This window comes from Echeneis naucrates, chromosome 4 (genome assembly GCF_900963305.1).
Source record: "Echeneis naucrates chromosome 4, fEcheNa1.1, whole genome shotgun sequence".
NCBI lineage: Eukaryota > Metazoa > Chordata > Actinopteri > Carangiformes > Echeneidae > Echeneis > Echeneis naucrates.
Window position 1 is genome coordinate 23,067,343 of NC_042514.1, and position 21,466 is coordinate 23,088,808.

Genomic DNA, 21,466 nt, shown 5'->3' on the forward strand with positions numbered 1-21,466 from the left:
TCCCCGCTGGTAACCTTGATAGATATAGCAATGATATGTTATTTAAAGATAGTTTCACTGTTTGTTCTTCAGGAACATTGATTGTTTATTGATGTTGTCAAATAGCGACATTCGAAGTGGTTCACTTACGATGATCGTACATTAATTGCTGACTGACTGGGGTCAGCACGTGAAATCACACCTTCCCCCCTTTTGTTACTGGGCTGCTTGGCTTCTCCTTATTTAAGCCAAGGCCCCTTTTTGAGACTATGGAGACCTGATTGGCCTTAGTCCCTAGTCCCAGGGTTACGCCTAAATTTGTCCGGCCAGTCATAGCTCTCTGTTGGTGAGCACAAAATTACTGGCTCATTTGATAAACTGCAATGCAACAAATGGTGCCTCATGTGAGTTCATTCATTCATTCATTCATTCATTCAAAGACATCATGTTTGGGTTAATTGGTGACTCTAAATGGTCTGTGTGTTAGTGGTTGTCTGTCTCTGTGGCCCTGTGATGGACTGGTGACCTGTCCATGGTGTACCCTGCCCTCACCCAGAGTGAGCTGGAATTGGCTCCAGCTCCTGCAACCTGGAAATGGATTAATGAATGAATGAATATTTACTACAAAATTTTTAACCATATGCACACAAAGCACCTGATACTTGAAGCAAAGCACTTTTATGTCTGAAACAATGCACTTTTTTATTTTTTGAAACTGCCATTTAACTATTTTTGAGCCAGATACAACAAAATGTCATTTCAATGCACTGTATTTTACATATGTCCTTGAAAAGACAATAAAGTTATCTATCTAAGTCATCTATTTCGGTCCTCTCTGCCTTCTCACACTGTCAGACACAACTGTAGGCGTAACACAATCATATCTTCTTTCTTCTGTCACTTCTCCTTATTGAGTAGCTGCTTGGTGTGTTATTCAAGGTGGCTTCTACAGCAGTAACAGCCTCTGCTTCAACACAATAATGTCAGTGTGTTACTCATAGGAGCAATTACGGTCATAGTAACAATAGTGACAATTAATCTGCAGTGTGTCACTGTGAGAGCAAGAACTGACACTCCTGAATGGGAATGGGAGTTAGTTAATGCTGTTATTTGCACCTGTTCTTCTCCTGCGATTACAATTTTGAAGGTCCACCTCAAGAACGGTTGATTTTACAGCATGTATTGCAGTGTTTAGCAACATCAAACACACCTGTAGACAGAAGGAGGCCGGGACACCTTGCAGGAGGTTTAGAACTGGTAAAAGCCTTCAGCCACTGACAGGCTTGAAAGGCAGCACAGTTACCTGCTCCTTCCCCAGGGATGACAGCTGTTGTCTGCCCATTTAATATATCTTTGTGGTCAGCTCACTGTGTCCACAAAAGGATGCAAACCCTAATGATGATTATGAAAGGTTTTAACACAAAACAGATTTTTTTTTCTTCAGATCTTTTTCTCAATTCAAAAATGCATTGATTTCTTAATGTAGTTATTCGATTCAGCTTTGCCACAGTTCTGGTGTTTTATTCTCCTGTGATCCAGCAGCAGCATTAGGAGTAGAGGAATTAAAGTGAAGGCACAGTGGAATTTTTGACCATGAAAGAAATATTTGATCTGTCTCGTCTGCATATAACTTATTCCATCCTTTGTCCCCCCATTTCTGCCTCTCTTCAGTGGGCTCCCGGGACAGTTTGTTTGAGATCACCTTCCGGTCTACAGTCCCTCCAGTGATCTGTGACCCCACAACCCCTAAACCTGAGGTGTCGTCCCTCAATGTTCCTGCATTGGGCAACAGTGACGGGAGTAATAATGCCTTCTCATCATCCAACGGGACCCTTGGAAGCCCCCTAGGTAGGGACCAGTGTCTTCTCAAACTGGAGTGTTTCCGTTTCCTCCCGGGACCCCCAGGGCCTCCGCCTCCTCAATTTCCCACACCCCCCCCCCTACTAAAGACTAACAGCTTAGAGAGCAAAAGTCCTGAGGTCTCTGAGGACATGTTAGAGGTGTTGTCCTGTGACGTCAAAGCTCTGAGCTGCCTGGACTTTGCCAGGTTTCGCGAGTCAGGCATCGCCTCAGAGTACGAGTCAAACACAGAAGACAGTGATGACAATGACGATGAAGGGGAAGACGAGGAGGAGGAGGGGGAGATGGAGAACTTTGGCTGGGGGACAGATGAGGAAATGTTAAGGCTGCTTAATGTCCTCAACAGACAAGCAACCCCTGACTGTCTGGGAGATGAAATAGCAGTGTGACACATTAAGCCCGACCCCCCCCCCCCCCCACCCCCCCCAGAAGAAGAATCCTACTATCGAGATTCATCACAATAGCCTTTAACTGTTTTCCTTGGTAGAAACATGTAGCAGCCTTTGCCACAATTAGACATGGAAGGCCAACTCATCACACTCTTATTTAATTTAATTTTATTATTTAATATTTTCTTACTGGCATTTGACATCACATATAGATAATAGCATTACAGCATTAAAGTGCCTTCACTTTGAACATGAAGCAAATGTTACCTCCCTGTCAACACAAAAAAGTAGAACCAGGATCAACTTGTGTCGCAACACAGCGTTATTATCCAGCCCATGTCCTCAGTGTGTATTTACCACCCCAACACCAAAGTTTTACCGTTCATCTTGCAACAAGCGATAGAATTGTTGCCTATGAGATGCTCTGGTCTCTGAGTGTGCAGTGTTTTATTGTCTTTCAAGGCTTTCAAGGCCTTTCACCAGTTGCGACCTCCTGCTCAGGGTTCAACATGCTCATGTGCCCATACACACTGGAGCACCCAGGTTAATCTTTGTTAATGACTTTTTTTCCCACTGCAGTTCTGGATCTGAGCTACAGCCTCATTTACATATCATTCAGCCAAACGCCCTTGCTTACCCCTAGTGTTTACTTTCAGTCAGGTTCCTGTGGATAAAACAAGGAAGCGATTTGCTTCACGTTCAATCTGGGCTCACTTTAAGGATATTAGTTCCAAACAAAGGATTATATCTAACTACATGCATAATCATGCATATGCTCGTCTTCCTTAAAATCCCTTTCTTTCCTTTCTTTCTCTTTTTCTACCAGCTTTTTGTTATCTACACAAACTCAAACTCTCCCAACTTCCCTCCAGCTCACTGTTGCTGAATTCCAGATTTTAATACAGGAGCTGTATATGAAAAAAAAGGAGGAATTTACTTTAACAGTGTCAGCACGGGTGTCTTTCTTTCTTGCAACACATTGAAATTCAATAAAATATCAGCCTTTGTTTGCTCGTCATTATCATGTTGATGTCAGGATATAAAAAATATCAAAGAAAAGCTAGTCTGGAATTTTTTCCTTTTTTTTATGTACAGACACATTACCTACCATAAGTGAGTTCAGGGGCAAGTTTTTTATTTGTGAGGATTGGGAGCATAGCTGTCAGGAGCGGGACCACCGCCCCTGATGGCATGAAAAGTAGCTCTTCTGACACTGACAGACAAAACAGACAAACACTTGAGCCAAATCTAGAGAGGAATTTTGTCACAGGAAAGAAAGTCCTTTCTTGCTCTGCTCTTACTCCATCAAAGACTATTTTTAGACCAAAATCTGAATCTGTACTGTGTGTAAACGCTCTACGCAGAACCTTTGAGCTGTCCCGTCCTTTTCTTCTGGAGGCAAATCTCTTTTTTGTCTCCTCTTAATTTGTTGACTTGGTAGTCAGAACATGTTTGCACTCTTTTCACTGGTCCACACCATTTCCCTTCTGCTTTGTAATTTATGTAAAGCCAGGATTAGTTGGAACTGAAGGAACACTGTGTATTTCTTTTATTCATTCTGTAAACAAAAACTCCTCCCACTCAGGGAGAGGCTCAGTAATGACAGCCAAGAGCAGCCCCGTTTGTTTAAACCCATCTTTGTGTATGGACTCCAGGAACAATACAGTATTAAAGTGTTAATTTTGTTTCATGACAAGTGCCACAGAGCATTATTTATACATGTATTATCAGATGTTTCATACGTGACAGATTTAAAGGGGCTAGTTTTCAAAAGAGTTTTAGCCTGATGTGATGTAACCAAACCAATCTGGATATGGTTAAAGTCCAGAAAACTAACGCCCAGGTAGCTCCTCACTGTCTGAAACTGGTTAAAGTGGCTAAGTTAAAGATGAACAGATTGTATCTGAGATATTGTTTCCCTGAAAGTCTGTTGTGTGTGTGTTTTTGTGCCAAGATCACCTGATATGACAGCTAACCAGAGTGTGTTTTACTGTGTAATGTGCACACCTCCAAGCAATTCAGACAAGGTTAATGGATCAACATCAGGTCCCAATTATGGGTCTTCACTGGTGCAAATACTGGGCCCAATCCAAAACGGACCTGTTGAAAAAACGGAACACCAGAAGGATGTTCATTTTCTACTTCCCCCTCAGAGTCTGACCTGATTAGCGGCAAACTGACTCGAAAATTAGGGCAACAGCATCAGAATAATGCAACACCAATAAGCAAGTTGAGGAATTTCACACTCTCAATCTCACCAACTGTGATGAGGATGATGATGATGATGGTATAGCCCTATGTGTCAGAGATGGATCCACATAGAGGTATATAAGCACAAACCTGAAATCTGCATAAATAAAAGGGGAATTTAGCCTGAGCTGAACAAAGTGATCAAATTACTATTAATTTTGACGCTGCCCTGAATTTCTACTTGGTCATTTAAGGCTAATTAGTTTGAACAGTGTATGTTCCTGCTGTTGGTGAGAGTAAATATGAGGTGACGAGCAGGTGGGTGAGGGCGGGGTACACCCTAGACAGGATGCTCGTCCATCACAGGGCCAACATACAGAGACAAACAGACAAACAACCACTCCCATTTACACTCACACCTACAGACAATTTAGAGTCACCATTTAACCCAAAAATGATGTCTTTGGACAGAGTACCACAGGCACAGGGAGAGCACACGCCGCACAGAAAGGCCCCAGGCCCAAGAACCAAACCCATAACTGTCTTGCTGTGGGGCAACAGCGCTAATGACTATGCTGCTGTGCTGCCCTCATAAATTTTGAATAATGCCAGTTCAGCACTCAATTTCAGATAATGTGATCAGTTAGAATGTGTTAAAACAGCCATCGTCAAAGAAATACATTCGGGCCTGTTGTAATAAATCCCATGCTTAACTCATCTCCACTCTGATTATTTAAAAAGATCATTCCATCTCATGATTGATTGATCACTTTCAATCACATCTATTACATTATCAGGTATAAAAAATTACTGAGGTATCAGCTTCTTTCACTTCTATAGAGGGAGGTTTCGCACCAGCCTGGAGACAAAGGACTCTTTGGAGAACACGCGCAATGAGACTATAAGTTATTGCAGTTAAGATTTGCATGTCCCAAATGTGACTATTTATAGGTCTGTCTATTTTATTGGCACTTCAGAAACTCACTGTCAATTATCCATAGGTTTTCGTGTTGCCATCCATTAAAGACAGTGAAAACATTTATCAGTCCTGTACAGGGTCATGAGGGGACGGGTGCCAATCACAGCTGACATTGGACGAGTTCATCTTCTGGCCACCATATAAAGAATATATGAATATAAAAATGGACAACGTCACAGGGACTGGAAAAAAAATATCTAATGACCATCAGGGAGTAACTAGACTCGGTGTAAAAAGAAGGCACCATGTTTTCAAGACTATGTGAAAATGGCCCTAATTTTACTGAACTTGCGCAGTCAATATTTTCCTCAATGAGTTCATGGTCTCATTCTCTAGTTTAAAAGCTTCTTCAATGAACCATGATCATTTCTCAAATGATGCTCCCATTTAGAGGAAAATACACTATGAAGCAGATTATGCATTAGGGCTCACCCTTCCCTCACCCTTGCTATTTTTACTCAGTGGATGAGTTGCAGCCAAGTTCCAAAATCAAAACTTTTCAGTTTGAGCTTGTTGCATTCATAAAAAATTCATCTGCATAAAATGAATGCTTTTACATGAAACTACTGGGACCCTGATCAGCCAGGCAGGATGGAAAATTATTCATTGGATGCTGCTTAAATCTTTGTTTCTGCTGCTTTTTCATCACCATAGATGTAATTTCATGCAATGGAAAAACTGCCACGAGAAATATGCAACCACGTGTCCGCATAAGTGCGGTCTTCTGGCCATTGTTTCTAAATTCACACGATCCTAATCTTTTCCTGGCAATGACCTTGAGTCACTTCCACAAAGACTAAAAGGCAATGACAGATCCAGACAGTAGTATTCATTTCACTTAAAGTATAACTGAGATTTTGTGGCTTTGTAAACAAACAAAACCACTGTTATCTCATCTCAAACACACTGCTAGTCCTCCCATTGCCTCGAGAGAGAAAAAATTCTTTTCCTTTTCTTTTGAGATGTGAAAGGAAAAACATCCTCAGCACTACTTTATCTTGAGAGACTATTTTGGACCAGTTTGGAAAAATAAAACCACAGGAGTACAAATGGTGTTTGGCTTTTATCCACAATAGTTTTTATGGCAAAAAAGCCAAAAGTATCTTTTATGTTTCTTGTGATAAGACATTTAAAGATGTTTTCAGTAATTAGTTTTATTTTGAAAATTAAATATTATTAATAATAATGAATCAAAAATGTATTGTTGACTAAATGACAAACTTTATAAATGCAAATTTCAATCAGTCAAATTAAAGTTTTGATACACAGGATTTCCTCCAGTGTTTAAACTACAACAAGCACATGCAAACAGTTGACATTTAATAGTTGTGTTCCTAAATTTTAAACATATTTTCTCTCATGTGTTGGCAGCCTATAAGCCTTCAGGCCAAATGTAGTCTCTCTTTTCTGGATATATTTCTCCCACATGTGCTCAACTCTAACCGAGGCTTATTCTGCTGCTGTCTCTTGAATGCAGCCCTTACTCTGATCTCTCCAGAATGTCAGAAGTACCATATTTCCAAATGGCCTCTAGTTGCAGATTTATCTATTGGTTATTCATGTCATGTGGTTGTAATAATAACTACAGCCCTTAGTCTTTTTAACAGACAGAGATGCTGTAGGTCCACGATCCCCTCATGATAGACCTGTGGTGGAGACAGAGCTGTGGGTTTTGACTTACCCACACTTGATTTGAGTTACTGTGTATCTGAATTTGGCCCTGCAGTGGAGTGGTGACCTGTCCAGGGTGTACATGGCCCCCACCCAATGGTAGAAGTTGAATGAATGAATTAACGTTTCAGGAAAGTTTGACAGTTTGAACTCTTAAACTTGTAAATATTTATTGATTCAGCTTCTAATTATTTTATGAGGTGCTGCTAGCGTGTGTGTGTGTGAGCGTGAAGTCGCACCCAGCAGACAGCTTGGGTAATGAGTCTTTGGATATTGCCATCCAAAAGCCATATTTGTGGTCCAGGGCTCCAGGGCAGTTGGCAAGGTAGCTTTTATTCCTCAAGCTTAGGGAATTCAGTGGGTTTCCAAAGCTTTTGGAGGTGCTTTAATTTTCTTTCCTCAAGTTGTCTTTATCCTGGTCCACGTCATGTTCATACCTGGTCTTAAACAAACAATCAGAAAGCATCAGCATCATTTAATCCAGCTTAATGCACAAACATTACGTGTTGACGTGGGACCACTGCATATCCCTACCAAGGTCCAAAGCACCAGACAAACTGCATTATTACCTGATCTTAACTTTGGTTGTGTAAGGAAGATGCCTGCAAACCTCTTTGACAGTTTACAATCAAGAGACAAACTGAAAGTGTAGATCAACTTTTGAATTCATACTAAAATCTGCAGTCCAGTGTTTTGTGTGCTTCACTTTCAAACTACAAAGCTGTGTTTGAATTAAATCAAACAACTCAAGTGTGACAGCCACCTCAATTTTGGTCTAAGTTTAAATAAAATTTCTGTGTGAAGAAACTTTTAAAGTCAGAACATTCAGTTCCTTAAATATAAAGTTCAATGAGCAGTAGCTAATGGTCCTCAAACAGTTGTCTTATTTTTAGCAACATTTACTATTTTCCTTTGTTTCCTTTGCTTCCATTGTAACCTTTCAATCACACTTGCTTCTAACTGCTGAACAATATTGAACAGTATTTTCTTTGAGGTGGTTTTGGTTTGCTAACCAAAACATAACTGATGGTTTTTGTGAGTCGGATGATTTGAGCAGATTTTGAAGCCATTCAGTTCGAGCCTAAAGAGCCTCTTTTAACAAATAATCTTAGATGTGGTGTTTAAAAAAAACTTGTTTTGACTGTCCTATAAAAGGTCTGGCATTGGATATAATGCTTTAAACTGCTTAATCGTTGAGTCTAGTTTGTCCCAGTTTGTCTCACACTTGTGGTTTATTCCCTCATTATTAATTAATAGTTCGGTGGGGTCTGTTGCCCTCTCAAAGCCGTGTTGGCAGCCAAGCCAAACAAGCAGAGCAGAATTTTGCAACCTGTATCAAAATCCCTGTCTAGTGCATGTCATTTTGAACTGGGGTTAACTGCAGCAACGTGAAGCAAACAGTGAAGATCAATACAGGTCTTGGAGAACCCAGTGTTTCAGCTATGAGGACACACTCCAATACACACATTTTACAGTCTCAGACTCAGCCAACCAACGTCTGAACTCAAAAGTCTTTCTTCTGGTATTAAGTTTAGAACAGTATGGACTGAAATTCAGCAGACAGGGCCATATCAATGTGTGGATTGAGCAATTTTAACCAAGGATGAACCTGCAGCAAAGTATTTTGAGGGGCAGAGATTGTGTTGAAGGAGATGGTCTCATGATGATTTCCAGAGAGAGTGAACTTGACAAAGTTGGTGCAGTGAGTTAACTTGGCAAAATGTTGTAGATCCAGGGCCTTTATGTGAATTCTCAGGGCGATCTGCACCAGAATCTGGAAGGGCTATTAGAGGAACCCTAACAAGGCAGCTCAGATTTGCAGCTGATTCTTTTGGGGGCTGCCAGTGACCAAGTTTCCCCATATTACCACATTGGGTTAGCAACTGATCCGGCAGTGGCTGGACAGGAACAGTGCTGGGGTAATGGATGATGGACTGCAGATGTGTAGATTTCACTGCCCTGCCTGCTCACTCAGACACACAAGCACACTTTTAATCATTCATCTCCTACCGCTTATCTGTTTTTGGTTCGTAGGGGGTGCTGGAGCCAATCCCAGCTCACATTAGGCGAGGTGGGGGGGGGGTACACCTTGGACATATAAACAGTCCATCACAGGGCCAACATACAGAGAGAGACAAAGATGAACAACCACTGAGAGTCAGACCTACAGACAATGTAGAGTCACTAATCAACCTAGACATGCATGTCTTTGGACTGTTTGGAGAAACCTATAAAAGCACAGGGATAACATGCAACTCCACACAGAAAAGCCCCTGGCCTAGGAATCGAACCCACAACATTCTTGCTGTGAGGGACAAACGCTAACCACTATGCCGTTGTACTGCCCCCTGGATTTTACAATGAAATTAAAATACTGACTTTTAGCCCTCTTAGCAGAAATACTCAATTGCACATTATAAAAGTAACTTGTTACTGTGGAAAGAAACTGTTGTGTTACTTTCAAGTAAATTTCCAAATGCTCAAATGTGTCGGACTTTGGACCCCACTCCCTCTTTAAAGGAACTTAAAATACATGTGCATGTTCAAATATAAGATGTTTGAATTACTTGACACTGACGTGGAGAGGCACTAATGTCCAGGGCACAATGTGCATTTCACCATTCCATTCGTTCTTTTCATTTCTTGGAGGGAAAAGTAATTGTTCAATTATTAAAGTAGTTACACCTCCATCTAGAGAAGGGTAGTTTTGGATTATTTGGGCTCACCATTCCTGTTTCACATTGACTGCCTCACTGGTGTCGTTTGTTGTGTGTCAGACTATGCGTGCTTTCAAATTTTTGTAAACAACATCCGCCCACCTCTCTGATTGGCTTACCATAAGTTAACCGGAGTACCCGGAGTACCCGGAGGAAACCCACACAGATATGGGGAGAACATGCAAACTACGCACAGAAAGGGAACTGGGAACCGTACCCGCAACCTTCTTATTGGGTATTAGCCACTACGCCGCCGTGCTGCCCCAGTTAGATTACTTGTTAATAATAATAATCATATTATTAATAACAAAAATAACACTAGAGAAATTATAAGCATGCATTGCATTGACATATTTCAACCTTAACAGGAAATCGATGAGAGAGCATATCTTACAGATAGTTCATGATAATGCTCTTGTGTAATGTTAAGTCGTGTTCTGTAGTTACACTACATATTGGTGTCACATTTAAGAACTGCACAAATAAAACTGAGAAATTTTTGTTTTTTATTCCAACTGTATATAGTTGGAATAAAATAGTAAGTAATTTAAGAGTTTCAGGCTTTGAAAGCTGAAACATCAGAGCAAATCAAAATATGTTTGGTGCATCAAATATGCAATATAATAAATGCAAACCAGCTCTGGATGCTGTCAAATTTGCAAGGATAAAGACAATATATATATATATATATATATATATATATGTATATTAGTCTTAGGGCTGTCAAAATTAACATGTTAATCAAGAAGAATTATTTTGCATGATTAATTAAAACACAATTAACACATCCCAAAACCTTCAAAAAAAGGTCTCTGGTGATGCATATCAGGCAGTGCGCCAATAAGGTTTGTCCAAGTGTTGTTGCCATAAGTTGGTGTCCAAGATGTCGGCTGGCAGGAAAGAGCAAAGCCAAACATTAGTATGAAGGACTGTCCCCTGGAGAGGGTATGAAACCCTGCAGTAATAATAAAAGATTCAAAAGTGAGGCATGCACTTTTATTTCTCATTTATGATTTAGTATCAATACTTTATCAGAGTAATCAGTACTCAAATGGGTTGTGCTTTAATATGGCTATTTATTTAAGAAAAAGAAAAGAAAGAAAGGAAAAAAAAAAACGAATGGTTTCTAAATATGATGTGGTTGTTTGTTTGCTATTTTAATATATTGCAGTGTGGACGCCACATCTGCTCTTTAGTTTAAATACACACATGTTGAGTATTTATATGTTGTCTTCTTTGATGAGTTTTTTTGCCCCCACACAATGAAACACAATTAATAACAAATGAATATTAATCGTGATTCAATTAATCCACAAGGCCACAAGAGCATCTGATTAAAAAATGTTGTCGACAGCCCTAATAAATATATATCAAATAAGGAAAAGATGTTTTATGTCTCCAATGCGAAATTGATAATAAACTAAGATAGGCTTCTGGGTGTACCCACGCAAAAACAGCAAAAGAAAAAGAAATCTATCTATCAGAGGAGGAAACTGATAAACAATAAAGGCTAACCTCCCTAACTAACACTGCAGAAAGCAGATGAACAAGTAAATGGCAGTCCGCCCCTACACAAAAACGAGCTTTGCTACAGATGTGGCTGGTTGGATGACAAAGGAGGATGAGAAATGGTTGCACAAATCCCCAGCCAACCTGGAAATTGCCAGACCAATCAGCATGGAGAAGAACAGGTGTCCTCATTGACCCTGCAGGCTGCATTCAACCATCACAAAAAACATTCACAAACATAACATGACAGTCGTAACAACCAGCCTGAAGTTTTGTTATGGTGAAGTAGTGCTGACAGAGATGTGTGAGTTAGTTGGTCACGTATAAACAAACCCTCACAGCAGAGCCATCACTGTGCCAAAATTAACAACCATGTCTGCACCAGACACAGAGGGCAGGGAATAAAAAACTTTAAAAGCCAAGAAATTAATCCTCTTGACCTCAACATTAATGATGAGAGCAGGGCTGTACTCCGCATTATCACAAACATATCTGTTGTTTATGGACTGCTCTAAAGCCAACTTAAAAGTGTGTGTCCTTTTGTTTGTCTCTGTGAGCAATATGTATCTTTTATGTATGAACTTTCAATACGCTTCAGAGTCCCTTGATCTATTAATTATCAGCATAAAAGCTAAGAATGTCAAACGTGCTGTATTTAGCCTCTTAAATGTGAGAATTTGTTTTCTTATAGTCACACAAAAATCCATACACATTTGGAGGCGAAGCAAGGTTCATTTTCTGACTTGATTTCTGCTGCACTCTGACATATGAATGTGGTGAGAATCCTCTTTGATGTCCCCATGAAGCAGAGATGAAAGTCATGCTGAGCGGCAGCAGGGCGTGGACTTTAATCTGGAACATGTGGCGCTGCAGATGTAAAGGGCTAAAAGAGCAAAACTGATCTTGAATCACAACGCAGCTTAAGGCCTGTCTGTGCCAAAATTGTCTTACAGCCCATCTGTTTTGTCCTGTCTCTTCCCAGTTTTTCTGCAGCTTACTTATATTGGCTTAAAAAAGAAAGCTGACAAATGCAAGAGACACATTTAAAAATGTAGAAGGACCCTTTTGTGGTGTCTTAATCAGAACCAACACAGACTAAAAAAACACGCAAAAACAACACTGTTGTGAGGTTTTTGAGTAACTGCATCATTGATGTGTGGAGTCAAAACATCTATCCGTAGATCCATAGATCCACACACATACACACTTTTCCCATGTTGAGAATCAGACCATCAGTTTGTCCACTCAGTGCTGTTTGCATCGTTAAATTCGTCCCACTTGTTTATTGAGTGTAAACCCAAATCAATTAAACTCCAGCCCACATTTTCAATGCTACTAGCAGCTTCACACACATCATGCAGATACACACATATACACAGAAACACGGCTTGTTGTGGAAGCATGGTTACCGTGTAGCTGAATTAAGGTCTCAACCTCTGTGACAACAAAATGTTTAGGACATTTTTAATGTGCTGAAATCAAAACTTAGTAGACTAATGCTACTAAAGACGGCTCTGAATTTGCCATCAGATGAATTTCTTTACTTTTAGCTTTTAAATATCTTCAAATATATGATCTGGGGACTAAACTTTCCTCTGGATGTAATTACAAAATTTACCCATTATTTTTTTCACAGTATAGTCAAATAGAAGTGTCATAAGACCTGTTCCCTCAGAAGACCAGAATACAGGAAATGAGATTTACTCTGCTAATTAGATTGTCCCACCTACGTTTTATATACTTCCTAGGGGGGCGAAAGTCCTGTTTCAACACAAGGGAGCCTGTGTGCTGTGTCGATTCTTTTTTTTGTTTGTTTGTTTGTTTTTTCCTGTGTCGATTCTTCTCGCTGAACATCAGTGGCCCTCTCTCTCAGACACACTGGATCTGTGGTCTTTGAGCATGTCTATCTGCTCCTGCCAGCTGTCTCTCTTCATAGATATTAAAGGACACTTGAATGTTACATTTCTCTCAATTCTGAGTTAATCTCCAGTTTAATTTTGATTTGAATATGCCACAGCCACCATATGTATTTTGGTAAACTGGATGAAAACATATTTATATTGTTTTATGTCACATATGTGAGATGAAGGTCGAAAGGACAAAGCAGGTCGTCATGAATGGAAGCAGAGATGGAAGAAGGCAAAGAGTAATGCTGACACCTACATTTCTCTACTAGACCCTTGTGTCCCTCGCTGCTTGAGCTGTATCTACACGTATTCTTCAATCACTCAGATGCTCACTTACACTCCAAGAGGCTCTGAGGGTCAGACAGACAGTGTGTGGCAAATGTCTGAATGAATTATTGATCTGATGACTTTGATGTAAAGGAGACAGATCACACAAACATATCTTACAACAACCAGCAGTGCTGTTGTCTCCTCTCATTTTTCTGCCAGCTTTTAAATGGTCTCCTAAATCCATCACCAGAAATACCTGCTATTTTCAAGCTCAGCAATTTACATGGTAGTTTCATGAATTGTTTTGTAATTTTCTATAAAGGCTGCATCTTGTTTGTTCCGTAATTTCCCAGAATCCTTATAATCCATTGCCAGTAAAATGGAGTGAACTCTGTCCATGTGGCTGTGGTTTTACATGAATGTTAAGAGGGTGAATGTCATATTACTGTAATACAGCGGCGGGATGAAGAGAGCCAGCTTCCCCGGCTGAGAAACACTTACATCTGTTCCCTTTAATTTGATAAAAACATGCAGCAGCTGCAGTACAGCATGGCTTTGTAGAGGCTGCAGCAAGAGGAGCTGGCATTGTATCTCTGCATCTGTTATGGTTGGTTTCTCTACAGTATGTGTGCCATTATATTGGAAAGACAGTGAATTTGAAGAGAATATCAACATTGATGGTTTTGCACCAGGACTGACTTGATTATGAGGAGCTGGTACGTTGTTCCACGACCAGGATGGAATCCACATTGTTCCTCTTCAATCTGGGGTTCGACAATCGGACGAACCCTACTTTCCAGTACCATAAAGTAGACCTTTCCAAGGAAGCTGAGTAGTGTGATGCCCCTGTAATTGGCTAACACCTTCTGATCCCCTTTCTTTCATGGGGTCTTTTGAATCATTCTTTGTCTGGCCCTTACCTTGACACCATTTTCATAGGTAGTGAAAGAATTAGTCAAGGAGGGCAGCATGATGGCATAGTGGTTAGCTCTGTTTCCTCACAACAAGAAGGTCACAGGTTTGGTTCCCAGGCCTGGGGCCTTTCTGTTTGCATGTTCTGCCTACACCAGATACTCCGGTTTCCTCCCGCCATCCAAAGACATGCATGTTTGGTTTAACTGGTGTGAGTGTGAGTGTCAGTAGTTATTGGTCTCTGTCTGTCTCTGTGTGTTGGCCTGGTGATGGACTGGTGGCCTGTCCAGGGTGTACCCCACCCTCACCCAGTGTGAGCTGGGATTGGCTCCAGCATCCCCTGCCCCCCATGACCCAGAAAAAAATAAATGGTAGTAGATGAATAAATGAATGAATGAATGAGTCAAGTATCTAACAAGGGTCTGTGAGGTCATGAGAGTGAGTCCCTATCTTGCTTTCAGAACAGAAGGATAAACTATTCAACCTGAACCAGCTGAATTAAGAACAAATTTAGTTTGTTGTTGTTGCAGATTTTTCAGTCTACTTTATAGATCAAAATAGGGCCAGCTGATTATGAAGATGTGGTAAGTGTTGGATCGAGTGGAGGCTATTTGGGTTTTTTCACTGAATGGTATAAATTCCACATTAGTATAGCATCTTGGCATTTTTTTATTTTTTATTTTCTACCCTAACACTAACCCTTTTAAGTTATCATCAGGCAACTTGCGCTATTTAAACTAAGTGAGATTCCTGGCAATAAAATTATACACTGAAGCATGTAATGCAGAGAGGTTACCTCAAGTAGAAGAAGAAAAGGCTGAAGATGAAGACAAGGAGCGGGAGAGGACCAGCCGTTTTTGTTAATGGGGCTTCTGTTTTCCTATTATGTGTCTGACCAGGGTGCTCAGTCTGTTACAGCCAAACAGATGTGGACTGATGTTTTCTGGGGATGGATTTAAAGGTTGCTGCTCTGCTCTGTTTAAAATAAGTTACGTCAGCTGCGACATAAAAAATTGAAAGGTCTGCTTTGTATGTGGGGCCTCAGTCATCTGATGATTTCAAAGTTTACTGCCTCGCTTTCATTTCCTTCTGATGCTTCACCTAGAGCAATGTAGCTGATTAGATTAAAGCAAGTAACGTTGACTTCAGAATAGATAACATGATCCAACAAATTACAACTGCGTAAAATCAATAATCAAATGACAAATAAGACAATCAAAACATGTTTTGTCAGCTTAAGTAAGTCTAATCTCATCTTTGTTTTAATTTATGACGTCGACAGGGAATAATGCAGGAGTTTACTTTGAATTAACTCTACAGAGTACTGCGCAGATATTTCAGAATAATGTCATCTTATTAATGGTCAAATATTTGCTCAGTTAATTTACTTATTTGTAAAATGTCAGGAAACATTTTCAGAAGAGTCCAGTGGGTGTGGCTCCAGTCCAAAACATTGTTGCTTTGTTGCTGAAAGCCTGCTAGGAATTGGTTCTGTGCTCTTTAATTTTTCTTCAGTCATTTTTCTCTATGTTAGTCAGTTTGGAGTGGAACCTTTCTCTATTATTGGGGTCTGTAAAAACACTAAATGAAAAAGTTTTTCATAAATCACTGTATTAATAATTTAACTGGTTGAATCCATCGCATGAATCACAGACTTCACCGTTGAGTCAAGGTTAATGAGTTAAAGATTTTATATCAATGTCCATTAATTACTGTCTGTAGCAGAATAATATGGTAGACATTGGCAGGATCAAAAACTGTGTTCAGGTTAGGGTTAAGATCTTAAAATGTTTTTATAAAAATGTATTGTTATAGAAACAGTAAATGTGTACATGAATTCTCTACAAAACATAGTTACAGTTATCTTTCCTGAGATAATATTATTTATATTATAATTAACAGTCATGACAGAATGACAGTCAGAATTTAGTCAGATAACTCCTGCTCCAGCTTTGCCCCTCGTCATCCCCAACTTTAATTGTAAATCATTAAAGTTTTTGTGACTTATGGCTCTACTGCTGTATGTGTGTATGTTTATGTGTGTGTACGCTAGTGACACACGCATATGCACGCAACTGAGTGAGGCAGTCTAATTTAATACATGAGTGATAATGACCCTGTCTGGCCTGAGGATTAGTGTGTTGGCGTGTTCAAGGGAGTGTGTTGCAGGTCACTTATCCTTTCTGTTCGACGGTCATCTCTCACACTTTCAGTGCTGTCACAGCAGCTCAGTTTGATGCAGCTTAGCTCTGAGCTGTTGCACCATAACATCAACACACGCTCCTTTAGGTTTTTCGCAATATCGCAACAGCCACTTCTGAGCCATGGCGTCATGTTTTCATGCAAAATGAGATTTCAGATCACTTTGACTCAGTGATGAATTAATGAGACTTTGGTGGTCAAAGACATCCAAGGTCGATTTGAACGGACAGAACACTTAATTGGCCATGACTCCTGAATTCCTACACTGATTGTGACATAATTTAGCACATATGTTAAAAATGATAAAATGCTGAAATTTTCAGAAATCAAAGGTCAGCTTCGCTGTGACATCATAGTGTTTGCAGAAACATCTCTGCCTAATCTTCTCGACTTTCTGACCATTTCCTATTGTTTTCACAAAATGTCAAATGTGTGTTTACTGGAGTTTTGAGATATATTTTTTTCCTGTCAGAACTCAAATCCATGTGAAGCAAGATTAAGTTAGTCTTTCATGTAAAAGAGCGGGAGACTTAGCTATGTGCTCCAAAGTTACATAGAAAAGCAAAAATGTTTGTATGTGTGTATTTCAGTGACAGAAGTGGGCTACTGGGGCCGAACACAAAGCTAAGACTTTGACACTTTGATGGATGATGCTAAAGTGAACAAAGCTAATTACAAGTTCATGCTGCTTTTTTGACGCTGAGCTACATAGACACTGCCTGAGAGCAGGTGCGAGCTGATTTGGCCAATTACCGGCTCCATGTGGAAATTTTAAGCATAATTCATAATTGTTCTTTTTCATGTTGGTGAAACGTGAGCCTGTGGTGATAAAGAAAAAAAGACTTACGTAGCAATGTGTGAGGAGTGGCGACCTACAGTGTGAGGGAAGTAATTCCACTCTAATTAAACATAGATTTGAGATATATGTGAGTATCTTTAATGTAATTGTACTGTCTACAAAAAAATTTTAGTTTTAAAACTTATGAAGAAATGTCCCTTTTGAAGGTTTAGAAATTTCAGGAGACATTAGATGATAAATACAGGCATTTGAAGCTCATTGTCCTTCCAAAGCCATAGTGTCTGCATGGCACACACTGCATGGCATACAATACACGCAGAATTAATGAGCAAGAAATACTCACATTACTCACTAATGCTAACATTAAATACTAATGAAGTAACTCTCATTGGTTGTTTCCGTACATGAGGTCCCATAGCCTGCTGTTTAGATTTCATGAGGGAATTCCAAGCATTAATATCACCCAGGGAGTTGACAGATAACAGATTCATCTATCCAATAATCTAGTAATCTAATAATTTTTGAGTTGCCTTAACTGCCAAAAAGTAAACAAAATTAGTCAACTTTTATATTAAATGAAGGAAAGAAATAGCGTTTTCACTTTTAAGAAGCAGGAACCAGAAAATGTTTTATATTATTTTGACTACTGATTTATTTTTTTAATCAAACAATCACTGAAAATCATTGAATTTTATTACACCAAACATTGATTTCACAGAGTTGTTTTAAGGTCTGAAAGCATCTTTGACACAACTGACACAACGGGGTAGTTTCCAGACCTACCAGTTTAAGTTATGAAGTTATTTTTCCTTTATCTCTATGAGTCACCCCCCCGATCCAAAATACTTCTATCTTACATTTCCCTGTCACTGGAATGGCTGGAATGTCACTTGTTTCAAATATACCAGCTAAATTATAACTACAGTCTTTTCTCTTTGGGGAATCCTTTGGTAGCTTTTACAATTTTGTTACAGAAGATTGCATTATCATTTAAACTGATAGCACAATCACTGCCAGCCTGATGTTAGTGGGAGTGAGTGTAGAGCTTTTTCCTTTTGTTTTGTGTCCATTTTCTCACTGTCTTCTGTTTTCATCTTATTCCACAAGGTTCGAAAACGACTAATTACATGTGGTGAAATTTAAATTTAACAATAAATATGTGTGATGGTGGGCATTACAAATTGATTTATTGCCTGAAAATAGTAATCCCAACAACACTTTCATAACAGCCTTGTGTGTCCGTTTCTGTTTCTAAATTGCCTGGTATTTAACTAATACTATTAATCCACAGCATCTCCTGAAGAAACACTCACTCACGCAGTCATCTTCATCCACTTTATCCATATCTGGGTTGCAGGGCTGCTGGAGCCAATTCCAGCTCACATCGGGCGAGGGGCGGGGTACACCCTGGCCAGGTCGCCAGTCACTCACAGGGCCAACACACAAAGACAAACAGAGACAAACAACCACTCACACCTACGGTCAATTTAGAGTCTCTAGTTAACCTATACATGCATGTCTTTGGACGGTGGGAGGAAACCGGAGTACCCGGAGGAAACCCATGCAGACACGGGGAGAACATGCAAACATGCACACGCCGCACAGAAAGGACCCAGGCTGGGAACTGAACCCGCGACTTTATTGTGGGGCGACAGCGCTAACCGCTACACCGCCATGCTGCCTTTCCTGAAGAAACAAAGAGAAAATATCCTCAATTCTCTATTAACGTACAATAAGTATTGCAGATGGAATTCTCCAGGCTTGTTTGTAATTAAACAAGGTAACATGCTCTAATCTGCCAGTCTTCCACAGTCCTGCTGAACTAAACAAACAGTCTGCAGCTTTTATGTACCCTATCACTGAAGCTTCTTTTTTTTTTATTTTATTTTTTTATATGAGCTGTTGACAGCGGTGGCCCATAGGCATTATGTTTAAAGCTTTTTTGTCCAAACACGATGACTCAGTAACACCAGGAAAGAAAGTTCACTTGGACACCAACATGAACAAATTGGATTTTGGTGGTCGAAAGGAGAAAGATTAAGGTCGTAGTAACCTCACAAAACACATAAAAATAAACCAGTCAAAAGCTCAAGGCCATTGTGACGCCTGTCCCATTTGTAATCACATGGATGTAAGGTCACCATAACCTTACCCTTTGACCACCAAAATTTAATTGCAGCTTCTCTGTACAAATACGATGACTCATTAACACCTGGAGGGAAGGCTGATTTGGACACCAACATGAACATGAGTTTATTTTGGTGGTTGAAAGTTGGAAAGATTAACCTCACAAAATATATTTTAGCCTCTTGCTTGTGATGGCACCAGACTGCCTTGGGGGAACTTCTTCAAAGAGTTTTTTTCTGAAACATGGCAGCAGAATATCCTCAGAAACTGAAACATTTGGCTTAATATTGATGTTCAGAAACATACTTTTCAAACTGTAGCTCTTCAGTGGGCAAGATTTGTATAATAAAAGCCCAGTGGGCTGCAGCACAAGAGATTGTCCCATTTCTTAATTAGAAGACAAATTTACTTGTTTGGTTAAATGCGATTTTCTTTGCAAGATTCAGAATATTGTGGAAAATCTGAGCACAGGAGGTAACAAATTCAATGAAGCATTTCTTAAACCGCAGTTAATGAGCATCTTGTCAGAGGGAAAATGTGAGCTTGTTCAGATAGTCAGCTTTGTCTGAAGGCAGAGTAACATCTTTTCAGTTGACAGAGGCTATGAAGGCATGCCTGTCATAGACTAAGAAGGCTAAGCAGAGGATTTTTTTGGGGGTTGCCCAGACTAGCCCCTCTTCACAGCTGACAGACTTGTGATTTATTTCCTTCATTTCACAGAACACAGCTTGCCTTTTCCATGGCTAGCCACCAAAATCGCTGCTTGATGACATACATGGTCCGCTTAACATCTGGATGGCATGTGAGCTGATGCGGACACTCACTAGGTGTCGAGCTCACACGTACAAAGTACAAAATAAATATGCTCATGAGGAGGATACAAAGTCCAACACAGGATAAACCCAATGAGGATCAAAAATAGTAACACAGAAACCTAATAATCACAAGCCCTGGTTGGGAGGTTTGACAAGACTGACCAAGACAAAGAGAAACAAGGATATTTATACATGAGGTATGGAACACAGGTGAAACCAATCAGGGGTAGGGTTGACAATCACTTGGGTGGGAAAATCACACACAGGCAGGAAGTCAGGCTCCGGAAGGAGAGGGAAGTGATGAGTACAACATAAAACAGGAAGTGCACAACGATATTAGACATGAATGAAACTTGAGGAGACACAACAATCAATCCATGATTAGTATACTGTATAGTGACTGACATCTCGGCCAATGCTACATTTCTGTTTCTGTCAATTTATTTATGTTGGGAATATTTGTTTTGGTAGTAGCATTTGCACTCCACCTTAGGCCCTCATTTAGAGTATACAGGAGAGCTGAGAGCAAAGAGGTTCAGAGTTGGCTCTGGGACAGTCCAGCCGATAAATGGTCTTCATCATTAAGATAAGTCACATCTGTGTGTTAATGAACCATACTGAGACACTTGGGCTCATTTCCAAGCAGAATGTTTCACCTTTTCAGCTGCTTGGCTTTCTAAACACATTGCAAGAGAGAGTCTGTAAAACATAAAATGTTTGAATTTTACATAAATTTTCCTGAGCACATTGAAAGTCACACAAACAGCTTCCCTTTTTAGCACCTTTCACAAAGCCCTCTTCAGGGTCTACTGCATTAAAAAACCATCCATTACCTCTCCATTAGGAGTTAAAGTGGGAGGAATGTGTGGGTTCGTTGTCTGGTGGGATCAATAAGGATGTTTTTATAGCTAGTGCAGTGTGACACTATTGATCATGAGCTCACCTGATGACCTTGATGTATAGTCAGTTCAAATTAATGACCTTGACAGAGAGGCAAAATACTGAGCAAGGGCTTAATGCATGTAAATGAGCTTTCATTTTTTATCACTGCTAGGAAGGGTATATTGATTCATACTGTCCTCAATGAGTTCTGCCTGTCCACAGCTTGAGTTTTGACGACTGTAAAACTCCTGTGTAGCA

General features: G+C 40.0%; 1 protein-coding gene across 5 annotated transcripts in view; it reads left to right on the forward strand.

Annotated features, from left to right (window-relative positions):
- nos1apa (nitric oxide synthase 1 (neuronal) adaptor protein a) overlaps positions 1 to 21,466 on the forward strand; it is a 163,882-nt gene that overhangs the window by 138,970 nt on the left and 3,446 nt on the right. For 3 of the 5 annotated variants that reach the window (XM_029499240.1, XM_029499238.1, XM_029499237.1), the window contains 2 exons: positions 1,651 to 1,901; positions 1,992 to 4,250. In XM_029499240.1, the coding sequence (XP_029355100.1) occupies positions 1,651 to 1,901; positions 1,992 to 2,228 (488 nt within the window). In that variant the 3' untranslated portion in view covers positions 2,229 to 4,250. Of the gene's footprint in view, positions 1 to 1,650; positions 4,251 to 21,466 lie in introns of those variants that run through there. The other 2 variants (XM_029499236.1, XM_029499235.1) reach the window with 2 other exon arrangements.